The sequence below is a fragment of the Falco naumanni genome, chromosome 4, assembly GCF_017639655.2.
Source record: "Falco naumanni isolate bFalNau1 chromosome 4, bFalNau1.pat, whole genome shotgun sequence".
In the NCBI taxonomy this organism is placed as follows: domain Eukaryota; kingdom Metazoa; phylum Chordata; class Aves; order Falconiformes; family Falconidae; genus Falco; species Falco naumanni.
In genome coordinates, this window is record NC_054057.1 from 113,298,600 (window position 1) to 113,322,145 (window position 23,546).

The following is a 23,546-nucleotide window of genomic DNA, read 5'->3' on the forward strand; positions in this document are numbered from 1 at the left end:
ATGTGTTGGCTCTGAGCCCTCATCCATTGTCTCATGGTTTTTCTTTCAGTTTGCCAAAAGCTTGGCACAATTTATTAATGAACAGAATATCAAAGATCTGAAAGTTTGGACCAGCCAGATGAAAAGGACAATTCAGACTGCTGAAGCCTTGGGAGTGCCTTATGAGCAGTGGAAGGTTTTGAATGAGATTGATGCAGTAAGTTCTTCTTTTCTAAATGTCTAGTAAGTTGCTTTGTTTGCTAGGGATGAAAGTTGTACTTCATTTTGTAATGATATGCCTTTTATGGGATAGAAAGTAATTTAAGCTTATTCTAGTGGCCGGAAAAGTTGTTAGTTCCTGTTCACAAGGCGAAATATTTTGTTACATTTTGCCATAATTAATTTAGTCTTGGTTATTCTTTCCCAGTAAAACATTCCCTTGTAGAAGCCACGATGATATGAAATTTTTGGTAGGTGGGTGTTGCTAGTTGGCACTTTCCAACTGCACCTGTAACACATAAGCAGGTGCAATAGATGAAATTTGACCTTGCAACTTCATTTGTGTAGGAATTTAATGTTTCCTTGTAACCACATCCAGCTGAGTGTCCTGTTCATCACAATGTGAGAATTTTGTCATTAAGTGTCAGAGTAACAAAATACAATTGTTAAGGGTTGTTTATGTATGACTTTATTTAAGAGTGAGAGCTGCTTTTTACACCACTGAAAATACATGCCTTTAAATTATTTTTATTACCTGTAGGGAGTGTGTGAAGAAATGACATACGAAGAAATACAGGAAAATTACCCGCTTGAATTTGCACTGAGAGACCAAGACAAATACAGATACAGATACCCTAAAGGAGAGGTATGCTAATTTTTCTCTCTTAACATGAAGGCTTCCTTGTCTGTTTGAATACAGGCCTTTTAGGAAAGATTTTTTTTTTTTTTTTAAATTAATAAAAAGGTTCCTTTCTCCAGGGGAAAGCACACAGGAGCTTGCAGGGATTGAGCACAGACCATTTAATTTGATTCAGGGCTTGAAAAATAAAACAATAGATTTAGAAAAACAATTGAGAGTTTTGATCTTGTGGCCATCGTTTCTATGCTGGTCCTGCAGTGATAAAGCAGGAAAAATGATTGCAAGGCTTGAAACTATTGCATATGCTAACATACTGCCAAGACTGCCTTTTTCTATTCATCCTGCTGTAGATAATGTCTGTTCTGCATGCAGTTCTGGCTGAAATGCTAGGGAAATCTGTAGCCACATTGGTGTTTTCACTTTAATAAACTCCTTGCCTCTGGGAAGATAACTTGTTGACAGCCTTTCTAAAGCAAACCCATTACAGTGCAGCAATTACCAGATGGTCACGCGGTCTGTCTGTGGGTGCTAAAGGCTTAGGATTCAGGGCAGCAGGGTGGAGGAGTAATTGGACCAGCTGCTAAGATGTTTGCATCAGGAGGAAGCAGTGCTCTGTGGTCTTCTTTCCTTGGCAGTCAGGAGTAATCACCACGCTAAGAGCAGCTTGTGGTAAGAGCAGTGTTCTTGGTGGATGTGACCCCTCTCTTACTAATGAGGCAGTCATTAAGCTGCAAATTTCTCCCAATCCATTTGGACAAGGAGTGTTTGTTTTCCAAACTGATGTCATCCTCTAGGATGGTGACAAACGTTTCAAACTCCTTCATTGCCTCGGGGTGATTAGTTGATCTCAGTCATTTGTCAAAGGTGGTTTCTTCACCCCTGGTACCAGTCACAGGGGTTTATACAGCCTCACTGGAGACTGCTGGGCTGCTCTGGCCAAGGCCTCCATCGGTAGTGCTGCTTTCCCTGCCTGCCTTGAGTGAGGGCTTTCTGCTCTGCTCATACCTTGCCCTCTCCTGTGTTCTCTGCACACCGGCTTTACTGTGCATGTGAAGAATAACTTAAGCATGCCCATGCAGAAATCCTGCTGTCTACCTGCAGCACCAGATTCACTGTGTGCGTGCTGTGCAGGACAGGTTGCAAGAGAAATCTGGCCTCCTTGTTTGTGGCTTTTAGTGGGATGGTGGATGCTATTACCAGGCCAGTTCATCAAGCCCATAGTTTGTTTTCAAAGGGCAGCCTGAACAAGTCAGGTTTTGTGAACTCCTTGTATGCTGACAGTGGGCTGGGCTTCACAGATACTTGCTTGGAAGAGAGATGTTTTTGAAGACAAGGTATGGAAAATAATGTGTGAGACTAACCTGTACATTTGCAGATGCTGTGAATTCAATTCTAGGGATTTTGTGGAAGTTCTTGATCATAGTGACTGATTTAATTAATAAAGCTTTTCCATGAGGGAGGTTAGTTTTGTTATATGTATGCTCTTTGATAGTCTAGAAGACCTGGACTGTGTTCTTAATTTAAGGAAAATCATTACTACGTTATTTGTGCACAAATACAATGTTGAGAAGATGACTAATCTGAAAGTAAGATCCACTGTATATATCTGTACTGTTCAAAGAGTTTTCCCTTTTTAATGTGCTGTGTAATTTCTCCTCCCTGCTCAGTCCTATGAAGACCTTGTTCAGAGACTGGAGCCAGTAATTATGGAACTTGAAAGGCAGGAAAATGTGCTTGTCATATGTCACCAAGCTGTCATGCGCTGTTTGCTGGCATATTTTCTTGACAAGCCTGCAGGTAGGTCTTCCTTGATACAAGTGGTCTATTTTTGAAAATTTACTGATCAAGGTTCCAAACAGTAAATTCTAACCATTGCCTTTGTCATCACAAGGTGGTTTGCTAGGCCAGTATGCAGTTGCAATTCTTTTGTATTTGACCCAGATGTGAAACCTTGGTAGTTGATTTTTATTGAGCTGCTCCTCATCTGAAATACTGTAATGTTTGTTTTTAGCTCTGTTTGAATAGCATCTCTGTTGCATGCTCGGGAAGAAGACAGATGTACTGTCAGATAAAAAGACAGTTAAGTGGCTGACTTGTAACATAATGTAAAAGGTAGTGTTCGTGTAATCTGTATTTCATATGTAATTTGTTGCTCAATTTTGCAGAACAACTGCCTTACCTGAAGTGCCCGCTGCATACCGTCTTAAAGCTAACCCCGGTGGCTTATGGTAAGTAGTATTAAGAATATGTAAGTCCAGCTGTACTGTCCAGAGTCATCAGTAAAGTTTGTGAAGCATTTAAATTAAAACACGGGTTTTGTTTATTTTGCTTTGAAGTATAACTGAACAATTAGGTTTGACATTGCATGTATGCCTGCACAGCTTTGTAAGAATCAATGAATGCTTTGCTTTACATTTGCTTTGCATTATGCCAGAAAATACATACATATTGGTGAAGGCCTGAAACTTCTAGTGACTGTGACTACTAGTGGACAACTTTCTTCTCTACTCAGTTCATATGCTATTTCTCTAATTCTTCTGGCAAATCCATATTGTTTACACGTGTCTGGTATAGTAAGATTTCAGCTTTTACTGACATATTTGATGGTATTGCTTTTTAGAAGACAAGCAGATTTACGTAGGTTTATCATCTTACAAAAGATCTTCCCCTTCCCCTTAAATAACTTTATTCTCTTTTCCTGTAGTGGTTTTTTTCATGGACCTTCACACTACCATATGAACTTAGGTCATCTGTTGTTGCTGGCATTAGTTTGTCAGCAGCCATTATCACTGCTTAGCTCAGGGGCTTTAACTTGAGATTTGCTGCTTAGCTAGCTTGTGGGGTGTGGGGTTATGGGTTGTGACATGTACTTCTTGGGTTTTAGGCTCATTGCTAATTAAGTTTTGTGTGTGTTTCAACCTCGGCTTGACATGTGCCTCCTGTTAATTTTCTTTAAGTGACGACTTAATTATATCTTCTGATATCTCATCACACTTCAGAAGATTAGTTTACAAAGAGAACTGCACAGTTTATGAGGAAGTGGATTGTCAAAAAATGCTAGCTGAGTTATCAGAAATGCAAAGCTATCTTTGATGATCAGCTTTGAAAACCAGCAGTCTAGACCTGTGCTTTGGTTGTTTTTGTTAGGTTTCAAAGAAAGCTGAGACAAGTACTAGCTGTTACACTGGGAAATCTGTCTGAAGAGATTTTTGTCACGTAATTGCAATGTCCTCCTACAGTAAGAACCGTCTATGCTTTGGTGACATCTGCTGTTCTAGCCTTGCATGACAGGCTGGAGTTTTGAAAATTTAGAACAGTTGAAACTTATTGTTTTTTAAACTGGATTCTCTTGACTTGCTAGTCTCAGCCTGATTCTACAGAGAGGGTTTTTTTGGGGGGTTGCTTTTGGGGTTGGTTTTTTTTGTGTTTTATAGTGGGAAATCAGGTGACTGCTCATACATTTTTAAGAGGGCCTGCATGTTTGCAGTGTTTGCTCACACACTAAATGAGGAAGGAAAAGTGGTCTGAAATATTGTCCTTATCCTTAAAGTGTTTGATATATCTGATTAGCACATTTCAGTCAACCTACTTTTTGGAATTTGACTATCTGAAAATACAAGGGTCATGTAAACTATTTATACATATTCATCTATAGCATTATTTCAAGTTGATGTATTGCTTGGTTCATGGGAGGCAGGATGAAGGATCAAACACTGTGTGTTTAATACCTTTCAGCCAATCCTGTTCTGGGGTAACACTCCCTTAGGTGTTTGCTATTCCTGGCATTAGAAGGTAGCATCATTCTCACCCCAAGTGTCTGATCTTTAGTAGGGGAACATCTGTTATGGCCTGACAGTTGGATTAGGATAAATTAGACTTTTTTTACCCAAAAATCCAGTGTAGCAGTGGTCTGTGTGGGAGCACACAGGGAAGAGAAAATGCATCTTGCTGTAGGTATGAACTTGCACATAAGTAATTAAAAATGAGCTGGGAACATGCTCTTTGTAGTTACTATGGAGTAACTCCTGTCAGTTTAGTTTATTTTTAAGTTTTCCGTATGATACTTTTTTCAGGTCTTCAACTCGGCTAGTAGTAGGGACTGAGAGGACTCTGTGGCAGTGTCTGCTGTGTAACCAGTCCTTAGTAACGGCCATCGTCAGGAATCAGAGCTGTTTTTTGCTTGGTCTCAAGGGTCACAGTGGATTTGTGAACAGAAGGATGACTAGGGTACTCTTCCAGTAGGAGATGTGTGGTTTTACCCCTTAAAATCTGTTTTCTGTTTGACTATTTCTGCGAGTGCTGGCCCTCCTGCAGTCCTCACAGTGTTTGTGATAAATGGAGTTTCTCAGAAAAACTTCCCTAAGGGAGGGCAAATTTTTGCCTTACTATTTATATATATATATATTTATATAAATTTATTTTCTTAAAAAAACACTGCACTTTAAAAAAAAGAGTAAAATCACCTTTTCCTGTCATGTAATAATTCTATGGAATGTCTAACAACTTCAGGAAATAAGTGAGAGCAAAATCTGAAAAGCTATTTGTGATAGAGCATGGACTCTGGTATGTTAGAGGAATTTGCCTATTAATGTTGTGTGGGGTAGTGGTAGCTTATAAAAGTCACATTCAAATGAGATAAGACAGTGTTTGGCAGACATTGCTTCAAATGGCGTGACCACAGTGTGTTGAGTAATATTAAGTGGGTCAGTTTGTACTACCTGAGTAATAGTTTCTTTGACTGTTTACTTTTTCTTGTTTCTCTGGAGTTTTCCATTTTTGGGTGAAAAGAAGTTCCTTTTCAGGAGTCAACGTTAAGGTTCCATTTAGCTTGGAGTTAAAACTGCTTTGCACATGTAGAGGAATGGGGGTTGCTAGTAACACACAGTGTACCTTCTCGTAATCATTTTCCTGTTCTAAAAAATGAAAGCAACGTTTATCTTCTGTATTACAATGAAATTCTGTGAAGTGTAGGATGTTTAAAAGTCAAAAAAAGTTACAAGAAAGAACTTCCTGACTGAATGTTGTGGTTGTTCATGTATGTTTAAAAATGAAAATTTGTTTCAAGGAAAATAATAATAAAGCCAAGATGAGAATAGGAGATGGATTTATCAGATTGAGAATAATGTTCATCCTGGTGGAATAGATTCATTTCATTAGCTTTAGCTGTTCAGAATCTGAGAAATTCTACTGTAAATCAGAAGGGGAAGTGCATAACCTTCACCAAGTCAAAATTAGATTGCATCTTTACTGGAACTTCGTTTTTAATGCAGACCAATTCTGAAAATGTGTTCTCTATCAACAGGATGTAAAGTAGAATCTATATTTCTGAATGTTGAAGCTGTAAACACACACAGAGATAAACCCGAGGTAAGAATATTTTTCAAATCGGAGAACTTGATATAATATACAAGCTGAACTGATTTCCACTGTCCTTGTGATTAGAAATGCTATGATAACTCAGCAGAACATATTTATTTTTACATTTCAAGCTTTACTACTGGTTTGCTGTTGAGGGGAGAAAGCCGTCCTTTTTATTGAGCAAATTTATCTTACATACAAGCTTTAGCTGGAGTAGTTTATCTTCAAAAAATGAATGAGAGTTTGAAGGTATGGTGTCAGTCTAAAAACTGACTGTATAAACTGTAAAAAAACCCACTGTATAAAGTTCTTCCGGGCTTTGTCATTCAGCAGAAGTAGGGTGCAGTCAAAAAGTACGTTGTTATGAATGCCACGTTTAATTTGGAAAGAGTAAATAATGAAAGCATCAGCTTTTTATCACTGTGATCATTGTTGTATGAAAAAGAGGAATTGATGGTGCCACCTGTGTTTTAAGCCAAAGCTGGAGAGAAAGACTAGATCTTGGGATACAACAGAACAACTGGGGAAAAGGAAATTGAGTGTATTTGTAAAATGTAAGCGGAGATAAGATGTCAGACCACAGCAGCTTCGTACTCTCCCTGCGTCAGGCCCATGGTTCTGTGTGCTTCTAGCATTGACATGAGCTTACGTTGATTCTGCTGCTTCCGTTGCTGCGTTATGGAAGGTTACATAAAATGTGTCATGATTAAAGATTTCTGGTTCCCTTGTAGACCCCCGTGCTAATGCTACTCGTTATGGTGCTGATTCCTTGCTGCGGTTATGAGCCATACCTACTGGTGAATTAAAAGTCAATTTGATAACGTGAGAAAAAAGGGCCGTTTGTGGTGGTTTTCAGATCAGTGGTTTATGGTGAAAATGAATATAGTGATAAAGTGTGGTTTTATGTGTGTGTTCAGTAAGGCATGTGACACAGAATGCCTTACTTGTATGAGGGTACATGTTTGTGGCAGTTGTGCAGAATGCATGCTGGAGGGGTCTGCAGAGAAGTTTTGCTTTAATGATTTGGGCTTTTGGAGTTCTGAAAATACTGACTTTTGGTCATTCATAGCCAAGACATTTCTATTAGATAGTTGTGTTTCACATTTCCTCTCTCTTTCCCTCTCTTCTTTGTTGTTCTGCTTTACTACTTTTGTATTATTGGTTGGGTTCAGGAAATCCATTCTGTTTTCACAGTGCATAAAAGGTGTGGGAGAAGCCCGGTTAAAAGAAATGAGGATGTCTTCAAGCATGTGTTACGTTATCCATGTTAAACAGTGTAGACCAATTGAGCATCTCTAGTTTGGCTGATAAAATATTGGTGCTGAATTTATAGCTTGCTAAAGTGTCTTAGGAATTGCTGTTGGAAGTGCCACTTCTCTAACTGAAGATGTTTGTCAAGGGGAAAGCTCCGCCTGAATCAAGTAACTCCTAATATGTTTAGCAAGTGACATGGCCATAGTGATGTCAGGGTTGGGTGGCTGTATTTCAGGTGGATGTAAAGCATCATAAGGTAGTTGCATTGTAGTGGACACAAAGACATGAAAATGTTTAATTTGGACAGAAATAGAGTTAATGAATTTTTAAAGAAGAAGCAGATGCTTTTTTGTTTAAAAAACCCCCACTTTTCTCCGTCTGCCCCTAGAGAAACTCAGACCGGTGAAGTATGGGGGATGATACACTATTCGTTTAGTCTGTCTGCATTTAAATGCTGCTCAGAGGACTATGAAAATTTCAAAAGCTTTCATTTACATCACGTACGAAAAATTTGAAAACTTCCTTTTGCAGAAGTAGTTAAATAGTCTATTGAAGTCAAAGCATTTAAATAAGAATAGTGGACTCCTTTTTGGCTTCAGCTGAAATCATCTATTTTCACAGTGTAGAAATGCAGGGTAAGCACTGGAGTATTTGTTTATGGTATGTGTAAACAACATTGTGTGATGATGATTTGTCTGAAGTGGAATGAAGCCTTGTGTTTGTCAGCATTGAAGTGGCTTACCTTCCTGACTTTTTCAAATGGAGGAGTCAGTAGTCTTTTTACTGAAAATAATTCAGGGGAATTCCTTTAGCTGTTGCTTGGGTCACCTCTTTGGGCCAGAAAACAAGCACTGAGGTAAACTGTCTACTTTGCACTTCTGTCTTAGTGAATGACAGATACAGAGATTGCTTGTAGCAAGAAACCCAGCTCTCCTTTTTGATTTTGTTGGGGAGAGGGGGAGAGGGAGATGTTGGTGAAAGGTGAATTTGCTTTCCGCAGTGTAAAACAAGGTAAGACTCATGAAGCCCATCAGCACAAAGTTTGAAGAATTGGCAATTATTTGGCCTAACGTGGGCCAAATCTTAGATCAAGATCTTGTAAGGAACTTCAGAACAGTTTATCATAGTCTTCTTTCTTGGTAGAAGGGAGAATACTAATGGCATGGTCTTTGGGACTTGTGTGAGCTGGTGCTGTGGCAGGCCTGATTCCTGAGCTGGGTTCTACACCATTGCAGTCAAAGCTGTGCTTCCTAGCACAAGGGTTTGGCTGTGCTGGTGTTTTGGTTTGGTGTTTTGATAATTTGCTGCATTGAATGTCATTTTGTTTTTCTACACCCTCTGCCAAATGAAGTGAGATGTAGTTGATGTGGTTAGTCTTGAATGGTTAAGGTGTCTGGGAGGATATTTTTCTGTTTTGTCAGGGTTGGTACATTGCTTATAACACAAACAAATTATTGAAGTTTTCCCTTGGGAAAGATGTATATGGCATAGTTCAGCAAAGCACTGAAAGTTGCTTAATGGGTAGATGTGTATGTGCTTCTGAAGGACATATTTAAGCGGATTCCTGCTTGGGTCTGTAAAAGGCTTCCTCCTAAACATGAACGACTTGAGCTTTTGGTAATACTATCAGCATGGGATCACTGATTACTACAAACATGTTTTCCTGCTGTTTGGTTCTGGTACAGCAATCAGCTGTCAGTCTGCTGCATTCTCGGGGGGGTGTGTGGGTTAAAAAAAACACCTCTGCTTTTAAGTAAATGCAGCTGTGTACTTCTGGAGGAATCTGATCGGTATTTTTTGTTGCCCTTACTGCTGCATGATGAATATTCTCCTCTGTATTTTTATTATTATACAGAATGTAGACATTTCCAGACCTCCCGAGGATGCTCTTGTAACAGTCCCTGCTCATCAGTGAATCCTGTGTGCTGATCAACTATCAAACTTGGGGTGCTGTTTTCATCCTATTACTTCAAAATAAATTTCAAAACTAATCATTCCAATCACTTTGAAATAAAAAAGCCCCACCCAAACCCAACAACTCAAAACCTAAACCAAATGTCTGTAGATGTCAAATCACAATAAAACTATTTCACTGGTTAATTTATTGTGGATGAGTTATCAGACATTGATCGGCTGTCACTGGAATGCTGGTTTTGTAAATTGCTGTAATTCAAAGATCCTGCGGCATTAAGTTTTGCTGAAACAGCCAGCAATCATTTAATGTTAGTTGCAGTGTGTTTCTTTATGGAAGCCACAAAACACAATAACCTGTGTGAGATAAGAAAAAGTTGAAGTTTGTTTTCTAGGCACAAGTATTCTCTATTTCATGCCCCTGGGAGTGATTGGACTGCTATGTAGCATAAAATAACCATCTATAGTTCCTGCAAGACCTTAGTCCTGCTGATTCATAGCACTAGTGCTCTAGATGTGCTAATTAATGATGTGCTGTTTGAAGAGGGTACCAAGTTTTCACTTAGTTCCAGAACAATTATTCAAGGCCAAGAATGTGTATAAATGTTTTTAATATATGGCTTTGCTTAACAGCTGTTCTGCATTAACTAGGCTTTAGGGTTTGCCCACTGGCAGGAGTTATTTTAAATTTCCTCTTCCTGCTTCTTGTTACGGACGTGGGTAACTGTCTACTTTGCACTTCTGTCTTAGTGAATGACAGATACAGAGATTGCTTGTAGCAAGAAACCCAGCTCTCCTTTTTGATTTTGTTGGGGAGAGGGGGAGAGGGAGATGTTGGTGAAAGGTGAATTTGCTTTCCGCAGTGTAAAACAAGGTAAGACTCATGAAGCCCATCAGCACAAAGTTTGAAGAATTGGCAATTATTTGGCCTAACGTGGGCCAAATCTTAGATCAAGATCTTGTAAGGAACTTCAGAACAGTTTATCATAGTCTTCTTTCTTGGTAGAAGGGAGAATATTTCTCTGCTGTAACTTCTCTGCTCTGTAAATACAAGCATTTACAGCCCTGCTGTGTATGATTTGTACGCAGATTTTATCTAGGTTACCATAAGCAGTGCTGACTATTTCATAATGCGGAAGCAGAGTTAGCCTGATGATTTTGTAGCTGGGTTGTGACTTCAGTAGGTGTGGGATCTCAAACCAGCAGGGTATGCATCCTAAACTGAACTGTGGTAAGACCTGTGGCAGGCTGGAGAAGGCTGCAGCTTGTTTGAGATGTGACATGCCTTGGTTCCTTTCTCTGTGATGCTATGGTGGGCAAAATGACAGAGTGGGAGGCATCTGTGCCATCGAAGCAGCTTTATTTAGGTAGCGTTGAGTCTGGGAAAGGCAGAAAATCACTTGAGTCCTGGAACTGTTTTCTGAGGGGGTCTTTTAGCCTTGAAAGTAAGCAAGAGTGGCATGTTTTGGAAAGCTTTTATATGTTGGGTTTCTCAGGTGGTATGTTTTTCCAAAACTGGGATTTTGGAAAAAAGTGTTACATATCTGCACTTCTAAAATTACACTGAAGTTTTCAGTGTAATTTGAAATGTCTGATACAACCAAATTACCTCCTGGCCAGAGAGCTTTCTGCTGTACTGCTTGGTATATTTAATTAAACCAGTGTCCCAGGATGGACTGGAACTAGGGGGAACCCAGATTATGTTCCTTTCTCTATTGTGGCCATGATGTGGGAGTGTTTTGTCACTTTTCCATGTTTAATTGCCCCAGTCTCACTGTGAAAAATGCCACAGACAAGGAGGTCTGAGCCTGCTGTATCCAGTGAGCGTGGTTGCTTTTATCTGACAGTTTAGATGATATTCCCGAGAGGTTGCAGAGATGCTTGGGCTGTCGGAGGAAATGGAGGGGGAAGATGGAAGGGGCAGGAACTTGGCCAGAGAGGAAAGCCAGGCTTGCCTTCTCTGTGGCTGGTGGAGGTGTAGAGAGGGAGATGGCAGAGGTGCCCAGGACCCTCCACCCTGCCAGCTGCTGCCAGCCCAATTGCCTGGGGCTGCAGCTGGGTGGTGTTCTCTTTATTGAGTGTGATGCTCATTGTGCTGGTGTGTGTAATGGAGTGAAGTGGATTTTTAAAAGCAGTTTTGTGCTTAAAGGGGTCTCCTATTACAGCAGGATTGCTTAATAGTTCTCTCTGGCGTTTTTCTTATTAAATGAAGGGCCTGATGCTGGGTGTGAAGCAGCAGCAAGTTTGTTGTACATCTTGCTGAGGGAAAGCTGTCTGGTAAGAGTATTAGATTGTTTATATTGTGCTGTTTATTTCTCTATTTATGCCTGTGCTGGTTCTTTCCCTTAGAGGCTCCTCCTCTTCCCTAGACGAGCCTTCCTGCATAATCTTTCTGTTTTGCTGTGAAGACAGCATGTAGCTAATAAGCTGAAATGGCAGGCTCTATCCTCTTTGAAAACCCACAGCACCTGGTTTCTGGGGGAGGCTCTGTTCTGTAGGGAAAAAAATGTACAAAGCAGGGAGGAGTATAATGAGGGGAGGAAAAACAGTGGTGAAAGAGTGTATTTGAGTTAATCTGTGTGTTTTGAGGCTTTCCAGAGAGGTCCAGCTGTGTGCTGAGCTGCCTCAGGGAGCAGGCAGTGGAAGCAGTGAGCCCCTGTCCAGGCTGACTGAGGGGGAGCCTGTATATCTTGGTAGAAGTGGTATTTTAAAAATGTGTGGTGTTTTTATTTCCACTCCTGTGTTTCCTGGCCTCTCTGGACTATGTTGCTGCTGGTGCATGGCAGTGGCAGTGCTGTTCCCCGGACGGTAGTTTTGTCCCGGGTGCGCTTTGGTAAGGCGGTGCTGAACAGTTGCAGGGACACATTTTGGTCCCAAAAGTGAGGCTAAAAACCTTGGTTTGCCTTTCTAAGCAACAGCACTGTTCTCATTGCACGGCTTTTCTCTCTTGATGCCCATGGCTATTTTGGAAAGTGGGTACAATCCCAGCTGCCGCCATCTCATCTAATGTGATTTCTACAGTAGGAATCCATTTACCATTAATGAGGCTATTAGTCTTTTTCTAAGCCTCAGTTGTCTGACCTTGCAGTTAGTTATTCTGTTTCTCTGCTAAGCCCTAGAGTGTGTTTATTAGTGTTTATCCCAGACAGGTTTTTCTTTCTTCGGTGTGACAGTTCAGTGTGCTTCGCTTCTACAGCCTGTTCTCCTTCATATTTACTCAAATGGAAGGACTTATTGCTTTCTCCTTTCTTGACTACATATAGATATTCCCTCTTGGGCCTGTGTTTCTCTTGCTAAGATGCTGCTTTCATCTGATATGTCTTGTTGACTTAACTGTCTTGTCTTGACCACCTTGTTTCCTTTTAGTTTCATGTTATAGCTGTCCAGTTCTTTCAGCTTGTGGGCTAGTTTCCAGTACCTGTGCATGCCTGCATATTGATGCTGCATTTCACGGTCCATTTAATTTTCTTTGAATCAACATCAGATGCTAAACTTAAAAAAATATTCAGACAGTATTTTTGGAGTGCCTGTAGAGACTTCTCCACAGTCCCAAGGAATTTCTGGGTATGTTGCATCAGTTGCTAAGAAAAATACAAACAAATGCCAGCATGTTTTGTTGTTTGTTTTTTTTTTCCTTGTAGTCATGCAGAATATGACTTGTTTTGCCAGCTCATGTTCTTAGTCAGATGCTGACACCTTCTGGGTGTCCTTTGCTGCAGGAGAGATGCCACCTGTAGAAGGCTCTTTCTGAAATAGGGCTGCTGCTTTTCATTCCTTCAAAGAGGGAAGTCAGAGAGTGAGTCAGGCCAGAGTGCTGGTGGGTGCAAAGATTTCCAGTCTTGGATGGCTGTGCCCAGCAGCGTCATGTGTGTTCTCAGGAACCTTGTTGTGGTGTGTTCATGGTGGAAAACAGGGCTGACGCTAATCTAGAACTGGTAAAGGCAGAAGTGATGTTCGCACGCTGCAACCCAAGGCAAGTCTGGTGTTGCTTGTTTATCTCATGTTCTTATAAGAAATAGCTGAAAATCCTGGAAACTGGCGTTGGAGAAGGGAATTACTTGCTTTTTAAGTTGATGCATTTTGACTAATTGAGTTGCATGTGTGCTGAGAGTCCCCCTTGCTAGTGTGGCTCTCCTTTTCCTTGAGTTGGACAGAAGAGACTTGTTTTTAAAGTAAACTCGAATAAATGTGGTTATAAAACCATCTGATGTGTGTGACATCTGCCAACATGCCTACATATCCTGAAGTGCATTTAAACTTTGTTACCTGCTTTTTAGGAAGTTAGATGTAGCAGCTTACAGACAGGGTGGGAATTAGCCTTATAGCTTTTGGTGTTAAGTCATTTCCTGGAGTGGGCTTGAAAGAAGGAAAGACGGGCTTCTGTCCCTCTGGATTGTATCAGTTCTTTTGTGGTTTATGACCTTTGCTGCATGGGTCTGGATTTTTTCTTATACTATATGCATAAAGACTAGAAGAAATAGTGGACTAGAAATGTGGTTTAAAACAGTGGTTAAAGGAAATTAAGTCTTAAAAATACTAACATAGTGACCTGTGTACGGTGTGCAGAGACCGACTGTCCTACCAGACCCAGTGCCATACATGGCTTAGAGATGCTTTTTCACTGGCAGCAGAGAGCCTGCTTTTAGGTATCTGAGAGACCTGGGCTCTGCAAAGCACATAGTGGCTGGGACAAGGTCTCAGTGGGCTTCTGACCACGGGCTGGGACCTTTCCTTGTGCTTTGTTACAAAACATTTTGAGGAAATAAGCATTAAAACTTGCTCATCTTTTGCCTTGTGTAATTGCCATGTGTTAGGCAAAACCGCGGCTGACCATGAGACCTTTGCTTTAAAGTCTTTTTTGTCTTTAAATTTGCAGAATGTAGGTGTGGATCGATCAAGAGAAGAAGCTTTGAGGACAGTACCTAACCACCTATAGCTCCAGTTCTGGGGGTGGCAGCCCTTCCTCCAGCACAAGAGTGTTAAGTAGCAGCTCAGGTCCAGGAGGATGGAGAAGGTGTCGCTGAGCACCAAGCGAGTTGGAATGAATGCGCCTCCCCCCTTTGCTTTAAGACATTTCAAATGTGATTCAGCTTCTTTGGAGAAAGCCTGTAGTTGTGGATAACTCCCAGTGCTGAAAGGTATCAGTAAAAAGATTTATGGGAAGCAGAGTAGAGTTGGGTTTAGATTTTTCATATGTAAATTTGTGCAGTTTCAGTGGTTTTTTTATTGTTCATCTGTGGATACTGCAAGATGTTAATTGCCCATGTCAATTTTACTGTCAGATTTTACTTTCTTTTTAAAGTGTTTTTCTGAGAGTTCCTCTTGGTTTTACTGTGAATGGTTGCCTAGGATTACATGGCAATTTTTTTTGATGGTGTAATTAACATAGGTGAAATTCTACATTTTGAGCATTGGAGGCTTTGTGTTGCAAAACTACTTAACTACTTTAAATGAGGAAACCTGTCAGCTTTGACAGCTTTTCTGTGTTTCAAAATGAACTTCAGTAAGCCAACCACAACTTAAAATTTTCCTGAAGTGGGGAGACTTGCCCTTTGCAAAAGAAAAGCATTAAAGCTAGATTTGCTACCTGGAAGATTCTGCTGTTTTAGCAACATCTTAACATTTTCCAGGAGCCAGCTGTATTTTGGAGGGCAGTGGGGGACATGAGTGTGAGTAGAGCTGGCAGCCTGGGTAATGCATTGAGAGAGAGCGAGAGAGAGACACACATCCTTTCTGCTGCAGTTAAAGGCGGGGGTGAGCAGCTTTTCTGAGACTGGAAGGGAAAAGGATAAGTACATCAGGAAACAGTACAGAAAGGTTAGGTGGAGTTTAACCATTCTAACAGCTCATGCAAGAAAAACACCAGGTAAATTCTGAAATTATTTTTAACATGGTACACCTGCCTTGGGTTTTTTATTTTTAATTGTTGTTAAGCATCTTCCACCATCACAATTCTTTGCTGCTCTTTTATACCTTGTGAAACTCCAGCGCTAAAAATGGAATTTTTAATGTCTGTTGAGGCCACCAGCTTTTAACTGTACTAAATCAGTGTGTATTTTGTATGTGTGTTACCGGACAACTGAAGTGAGCTGTCGGCGCTGCTGCTGGCTCTTAGTTCTGAAATGAGAATTATTCTTTGGACTGTGTTTTCTCTAAGGATTTCTCTTCAATTAATCAATCTTTTACCACATGTGTTGTTGGGGTTGTTTTGCTAGGTTTTTTCTTTCTTTTTTCTCTATTCCTGTGTGAAATACCAGGCCCTCGTAACATAGTTCTGCAGGCAAGGGCTAAATTGTCTTTTGTTTGTGCAGGGTTTATAAAATAACGTGCTGCTGTTGTGATTTTTTTTTTTTTTTTATAAGCTAATTTCAGCAATATATTCAGCTCTGGAAGTAAGCCATACTGTATCGCTGGGTTCCATTTCAGAAGAGGAATGTGTAGGGTTTAGAGTGACCAGAAACACTTGCTTCAAGCGCTGCTGTCTAAAGCTTTGTGTGTGTGATCCTTGTGTTAGGTAATGCCCATGTCAGATCTTTATTAATTCAGCTGTGTCTGTAGTTGTGTGAGGAGAGACTGCACAGCGCTGCTCAGAAAAATTAATTTATTGATCTGTAGGTAACAAGGCCACCTTCGTGGCAAAACCATAGAAGTAATTTCCCCTCCTGATTTGACACGAGTTCAGTGTGGGAAAGCTGTGCTGTGCTGCAGGCAGCCCTCATGCCACCAGCCCTCCACCGACCAGCCGTCACCAGGAGCTGTTCAACAGTTCTTAAAGTGAGAAAGTCAGAGTTTACCTGTAGTTACAGAAGGCAGAGTTACAGAATCCTGGGATTCCAGGAGAATGGTACTAGAAAAGCAGGGTTTTACCGCCAGCTGTGGTACTTCAGCTTTGATCGGACCTGGTTGAAGAAATATGGTGGAAGGAAAGGTTTCCCTTAGCGAGAGCTGAGCCCAAGGGCTGCTTCTCTTTAATGGCAAGTACGGCTTGAGGTGTCTCCCCTCTCCTTTTCTTTGTTTTACCCCTCTCAACTTTCAGAAATGCAAAATTCCTTGAGGCTAAATGTTTTATGTATAGTAGGTATTTTTATAGCCTGCTTTTGAATATACTGTGATGAGTGTTTTACTAGGTTGAGTGTTCAGTAAAAAAAGTTGTATACAAGTGTAAATAAACTGTTATGCTGATACTTGAAAAGAGAAACTACCTTAGGAAGGTACTAAATTGCTGACTGCATCCGACCCAAGCGTAGACAATGAATGTAGATTTGAAGCAAATGATGGGTTCTCCCTGGAAAGGCCCTGTTAAGAACTGTGGATGATTGTCATTGTCTAAAACTTGCATCCATCCTCCTCCCCCCACCCCCCACCCTGACCTTGTGTATTTGTACCCATGTTGATTTTACTGCCTTCTGACTGTTAATGCACTTGCTAGCTCAGATGCAGTCTCTCAAATGGGATTAAACTGTCTTTTCTTACATTTTTGGCCTCTGTTGTAATCTTTCAGACAAATGTAATCATTTGACCTTTGATCCAAGTAATAAAGATCAAATGCTAGCTGTGCTGATGTGTGTTTCTTCCAGTGTCCATTTATAGCAGCTGAAGGGCCAGGGAGTGTTCGGCAGGTCAGCAGCTTCTAGCAGCATAGGAATCGTAGCTTGGTTAAGAGAGCTTATGTATAAGCCTAAGAATCAAGTTAATTTACCCCAGTGGTTGCTTGACTGACAAAAAGTTACAATTTAAGTAACAACCCTGGTGACTGAGGAAGAAGTTGGAAGAATCGGTTAAATAAGTACAGGTCAAGGTTTGCACACAATGGTGGGGAAAGGTAAGACTTTATTAATCTGGTAATTGGTATTTTAAGATCTGATCCACACTCCCAAAGCTCTGCTGTTCTCCCGTTGTCTTCTAAATGCTGCTGCTTTCTTGAAAAAAACCTGGAAATGAACAGCAAAATGCTGCCCTCTAGTACAAATTTGCATGTATAGGTTTAGGTAGGGGCCAGTACATTTGCAGGCATACCTGTCATTCTGAAGAATAAGGACACAATTAATTACTACTGTGTGGTTTAAAACTATATACTCACATTTTCACATCTTGCTGATCACTGTGTACCCTTGGGTGGTAACCACTTGTATCAGCTGGGTGGAAGGAGTGTTTTTTTTTTGTTTTTAACTGTACTGTGTATTCATGTTTGTGGGAGGAGAGGTGATCTGTTTTAGAGCTTTTGGACTGCTTACAGTCCAGACTGCAATGCTTCAGCAAGCCTGTCTGCTGTCTGCCAGTGTGGTGGTGGAGGGCCACAGAGCTGTATGACCTGCGGAGCTTTCGCTGCAGGTTGTTCTGATTAGGTAATATCCATGGCAGGGCAGTTTCCCATTCAGGTGGTGCAGTTAACGTAACGCCCATGGCCAAAGCATCCGGTGCTGCTGAGGAGGAGCGATCCAGTATCTCTGCCCAAGTGCTGTGAGTGCAGCAAGGCTGTTGGAAGGTGTGCTTGTGGCTGCAGGAGATGCTCCACGTAGGTCAGTCACGTGCCAGCTGAAAGAGTGGCCGTGTGAAGCCCAAGGTCCCTCTTGAGCAGGTTTGGCACCCGTTACTCTGCAGCAAAGCAGCCACGTGCAGTGAGCAAACGTTCCTGCAAGCAACAATTACTACTTTCTGTAATTATGACAGCTTCTTGCTGTCCAAATACCCAGTGCTGCTGGCAACCACGTTTGTAACTTGTAAGAAGTTTCTGTTTGGGTAAGAGCATCCCACACTGGCCTTGGAGAGCAGTATGGGGCACTTTGTATTTAAGAGAAACAAAATCAATTTTGAGTCTTTCCTTTAATGTTATAGGCCTATTCACCTCTAAATTACAGAAACAATGTATTTGGTTCTGATCTCTCGAGGAATCTTAATATTCCAACATACTGCACCGTCAAGATCAACAAAGCAGTTTCCTACCGTTTCGCCAGCGAGCAAGAGGACTGTCTCGAGACTAAGTTTCCTCGAACAAACACCGAAGGGATCTTCAAGACTCGGTCCAAACGGCTCCGTCACCGTGAAACCGTAGTCCCCTTCAGCTCCACACCGCTTCATTCTGGGAACGCCCCCTAGAAAAAAAAGAAACGGTTTATTCAGTGTAACAATTCGATTGGTATACAAGCCTTCAAGTCTCCCAAGACGAAGTCTAAGAGGGTCAGGACCGTGAATGTTTGTACTCGCAGTGAAGCTCAACATCTTATGCAACCCTCAGCCAAGACAAAGGTGAAAAACTCACCGGCGCCGAACGTTTCCTCATCTGTAAGCTGCCCATCCTTAGCATGCAGGACTCCAAATTCAAAATTCACAGGTCCCGGAGAAAGAAAACCAAAAACTACAGGACAAACAGACAATCAAACAAAAGACCTCAAACAAGGACTCCTCTAAGGACTGTTATATACATCTTTCGTATACGACCTACGCACGGCAACATACGCTTCGTGCCAGCTCCATTACATGCTCAAGTAGCAGATACCTCATACACTGCTTTCCATCACAGATTACGATTTTTTGATGACATTACTAAAGTTGGTCATCTATTAGTATGAGAGGTTATGCCAGTGCCTGAAATGATTTTCGATCTCAGACGTTGCACAGAAACGCCGCAGTTTTTCACTGCAATAAGCAATTGATATCGAAGTCGGTATACGTCACCGAGCGAGTGCTAGGAGTGAAAAGTTTACATTTACCTCTTGCTCTTCGACAGCCAATAAATCCCGTAAACAAAACAACATCTTTAGCACACCGGTACCGAAGACACAGCGCAAAACCCCCCGTTAATGTACTCCTGTATTTGTTCCATTTCAAAGTAGCCACTTCAACTGATAAAGACAGCCGATTTTCTACCTGTAACTCTACTCCTCATTATTATCCTGCTACAGAAAGAAACAAACCGCTAGCATTTCTACGTAACGACTTATTTTTCCAGAAAAGAATAAAAAGCCACAACCGACCAACCAAAAAAAAAAACCCAAACAGAAAACAAAACAAACAAAAAAAAAACCCCACTCAAAAAAAAAAAAAAACCCCAAAAAACAACTCACCTCCTACCTTCTGTGTCCCAGGATGAAAAGTTTCCTTCGGGTTCTTCCCAAATTTGTCATGACCCACAGGACTGAAATGCAAATGAAATACTGCTTTAGAGGAGAGCAAGCATACACCTCGACATTAAACCATGAACTGGCTGCAGTCGGAATCGATTGCGAGAAGAATCGTTCAAAGAGCCTTGCTGACGTGGAATTTTTTGCGGAAGAGCCATTTATTTCCCGCACGACTAACCGCTGAGACTTCTTAAACTTCTTTCTGATTCTAAAAACAGAAACAACTAGGACCCTGCACGGAGATCACTTTTAAGCGTACCGTATTTACTATAGAAAGCACAGAACTTTATTCCCTCGTCCTTCGCTTCGGCTTTATACATAACTGTCGTGAGCGTTTTAGGAAGACTCAGTAACCTATCCTATTTCATAAGCTTCTCTTCCATCCCTTTGAAAACAACTCCAGGCACGTCAAATGAAAAACGAGCTGCTCGGCATCAGGCTCGTACCCCAAAGATCCACAAGCAAGATCAGCTGCCTCGCCCAACGGAAAGCCCTCACGTATAGCATTTCTTCCCGACTCGTGTTTCTACGTGACTGTCATTTTCGCCCATTTTTTTTCCCCTACCGTTAATTTCCGGAGCTGCGCAGCACGCCACGGAGTGCCAAAGGCAGTCTGTCTGAGGCACACCGAGCTGACACGGAGGTCACATCCGATGCGCCTTTCCATCATCGCTTACGCTAGGCCACCACGCCGACAGGATCTCCCGTAGTTCCCTTCGAAAGCAATTAAAAGGCTGAGTTTCATTTAATTGACAAAAAAGCAGGTTTGTCGTGCAGCTGAAATTCGTTGACATAGTCGGTACCGAAACTCGCGCTGGCTGTGAACGGGGTGAAATGGCAAAGGACCATCAGCCAGGCCCGAGGGAAGGCTCAAAGGCTGTACAAGCTAAAGAACAGCCAGGGAAGGGATTTTAGTCCGAGCCCAAGCGGGCAAAAGGAGATGACGTTAGTCCTGCTGCCTGCAGGTGTGTGGGAAAATCACCCTGAGGTGGGGGGGAACTCGAGAAAATTGCGTCCTAACGGAAGCACGGTATTACGGAAAGCTTTTTTTAGGGTAGAATACAGCTATAGCCTCGAGGACGGTCGGCACGCACACAGCCTGGACCGCCACCGTTCCCTAAGCAGCGGCTCGGCGCACGCCGACAGCGGTGACGGAGGACGAGCTTAAGGCAAAAAGCCAAAAGCAAACCCCTCAAAGGCCAGAACCGTTCTCAGGAACACAGGAGTTAAGCCTAAAAGCGGTTGAAAGCTGCCTCCTACCTCTTCCCCCTCCGACACCGGCACGTTTCCTCGCGATCCCTTTTCGCAAACAAAAGACGGATGCCTGCGGTATCAGCTTGGTCCCGAAGCACCACGATGCGCTTGCTGGCTTCACGCTCTCTTCTGACAAGGCTGACAGCTTCTCCGCACACGACAGCCGAGGCCCTGTGAAACACGAGGAAGGCAAACACCGGTAACGTCTCGCAGGGGTCAGGAGGAAGTCAGGATGCACTCCATTCGGAGCCCAACGCGTTACCCAAAGGAATAACCCCAGCAGAACAAGAGGCAGGAACGGTCGGTAGACAGGCAGACAACATGCACGGCAGCGATACCCACGACAGACTTGCAGGGCGCTTCCAGTCAGCCCGCTGCCGCGGCTCAGGCCGGCGGCTGGGGGAAAGACAAAGCCCCGCGCAGAGCTGCGGCGGCTGCCCGGGCAGCCCAGAGGCGGCGGGGGGGGGCGGCAGGTCGCCGCGGGCCGACCCCTCCCTCTCCCGGGCCCCGCCAGGCCGCCACAAGCGGCGAGCACCGGGGCCGCCCCGCCGCCGCTCCTCGCCTCCGCGCTGAGGTAGCGGCGCAGCCCCGAGAGACAAAAAAAAAAAAAAAAAAAAAAAACCAGCCCAAAATAGGCAGCACCGTGAGGAGCCCGCTGACCGCCGTCGCTGCCGGGGAGACGAGAACGGCCGGCAGCCCCGCCGGTCCCGGGCCGGTCCCGGGCCGGGCCGCCCGCCTCAGCCCGCCCGCCGCCGGCACCAGGCGCTCCCCGCCGCGGCCGAGCGCCGGCCCGCCACATCCCCCCCCCCCCCGGCCCCCGCCCGCCCGCCCGCCCGCCCGGCCGCCCTCAGGCCGAGCGCTCACCCAGCGCGCCGCCGCACGACCCGGCCCGAAAGTCTTCCAGGCTCCCGGCGAAGGCTCCGCACCGCCACGGGCGCGCCGGCGCGCCGCGCGGGCTGGAAATGAACCCCACTTCCGGGGCCGTCTGCGTAGCCCGTACGTGCGAGGCCGAAGCCCCGCCCCTAGGGGTCAAGCCGTTTCTGCGCACGGGAAAAAAGCGGAATTGCGTCATACGCATGCGACGCGGCCGGACACCCCGCCCCCTTTGGCTTCAAGCCGGCACTGCGCATGCGCTGCCCTTAGTTTTGCCAGTAACCCTTCTGCGCATGCGCAGAACCGGCATTGCGTCATACGCATGCGACGCCGCCGGAGACCCCGCCCCCTTTGGCTTCAAGCCGGCACTGCGCATGCGCTGCCCTTAGTTTTGCCAGTAACCCTTCTGCGCATGCGCAGAAGCGGCATTGCGTCATACGCATGCGGCGCCGCCCCAAACCCCGCCCCCTTTGGCTTCAAGCCCGGTCTGCGCATGCGCTGCCCTTACTCTGCAGGGCGGCGCTACTGCTGCCGCCTGGCGAAAAAAAATGGGTACTGCAGCCGGCGCTACTGCTGCCGCCTGGCGAAAAAAATTGGGTACTGCAGCCAGCCTAGCTAACAGACCGCACCCTTTATTATACGAATGGAATCGAGAAGGGAACTCTGCCCACGGCCCGGCTTCACATCTCGCTGGATCAAGTTCTTCCAGTGAACATATTCAATTCCACCAGTCTAGAGAGAAAGATAAAAAAAAAAAAAAAAAAAAGAAAAAACAAAAGAATCACTCGAGAGACAGGGCATACACTTTTTTTTTTCCTTATAAAAACACCAGCAACATTGCCTTAACGATAAAAGAGGCAATGAAACCTTTTCTTGTAAAATGCAAGGGCATTAAAGAGAAGGTAATTCGACAGACAATACATAAACCTCTCCAGCTCTTTCCCCACGTCTATTTGACATTCCTTTCCAAAAACTTTCTCGGGTGAACGTCTTTTGTCTTTGAGCAGTGCGACAGGCGGTTTGCAAACGGCACGAGTCTCTGCTTTTTAAAAATCAATTCAGACTCTGTAATCACTTTAGATGGGGCACTTTGTGTTTCAGAGAAACAAAACCAACGTTGAGTCTTTCCTTGAACGACACAGGCCCGTTCACCTTTACATCAGAGAAACAACGTATGTGGTTCCGATCTCTCGAGGAATCTTTATTTTCCAACAGACTGCACCGTCAAGATCAACCAAGCAGTTTCCTACCGTTTCGCCAGCGAGCAAGAGGACTGTCTCGAGACTAAGTTTCCTCGAACAAACACCGAAGGGATCTTCAAGACTCGGTCCAAACGGCTCCGTCACCGTGAAATCGTAGTCCCCTTCAGCTCCACACCGCTTCATTCTGGGAACGCCCCCTAGAAAAAAAAGAAACGGTTTATTCAGTGTAACGATTCGATTGGTATACAAGCCTTCAAGGCTCCCAAGACGAAGTCTAAGAGGGTCAGGACCGTGAATGTTTGTACTCGCAGTGAAGCTCAACATCTTATGCAACCCTCAGCCAAGACAAAGGTGAAAAACTCACCGGCGCCGAACGTTTCCTCATCTGTAAGCTGCCCATCCTTAGCATGCAGGACTCCAAATTCAAAATTCACAGGTCCCGGAGAAAGAAAACCAAAAACTACAGGACAAACAGACAATCAAACAAAAGACCTCAAACAAGGACTCCTCTAAGGACTGTTATATACATCTTTTGTATACGACCTACGCACGGCAACATACGCTTCGTACCAGCTCCATTACATGCTCAAGTAGCAGATACCTCATACACTGCTTTCCATCACAGATTACGATTTTTTGATGACATTACTAAAGTTGGTCATCTATTAGTATGAGAGGTTATGCCAGTGCCTGAAATGATTTTCGATCTCAGACGTTGCACAGAAACGCCGCAGT

At 43.4% G+C, this 23,546-nt stretch overlaps 1 protein-coding gene and 1 long non-coding RNA gene across 14 annotated transcripts in view; one reads left to right on the forward strand and one right to left on the reverse strand.

Moving 5' to 3' along the window:
• PFKFB4 (6-phosphofructo-2-kinase/fructose-2,6-biphosphatase 4) overlaps positions 1-16,556 on the forward strand; it is a 53,231-nt gene extending 36,675 nt beyond the window's left edge. For 10 of the 13 annotated variants that reach the window (XM_040589082.1, XM_040589081.1, XM_040589084.1 and 7 more), the window contains 6 exons: positions 50-196; positions 740-844; positions 2,506-2,635; positions 3,004-3,066; positions 6,141-6,205; positions 14,238-16,556. In XM_040589082.1, the coding sequence (XP_040445016.1) occupies positions 50-196; positions 740-844; positions 2,506-2,635; positions 3,004-3,066; positions 6,141-6,205; positions 14,238-14,297 (570 nt within the window). In that variant the 3' untranslated portion in view covers positions 14,298-16,556. Of the gene's footprint in view, positions 1-49; positions 197-739; positions 845-2,505; positions 2,636-3,003; positions 3,067-6,140; positions 6,206-9,305; positions 11,639-14,237 lie in introns of all 13 variants that reach the window. The other 3 variants (XR_005827258.1, XR_005827259.1, XM_040589080.1) reach the window with 2 other exon arrangements.
• A 618-nt stretch (positions 16,557-17,174) lies between these two features.
• On the reverse strand, positions 17,175-18,661 carry LOC121085998. The gene is made up of 2 exons (XR_005827260.1): positions 18,621-18,661; positions 17,175-17,993 (listed from the first exon to the last, which is right to left on the reverse strand). It is a non-coding gene; the product is annotated as an uncharacterized LOC121085998 (long non-coding RNA).
• Between the last annotated feature and the right edge of the window lie 4,885 nt (positions 18,662-23,546).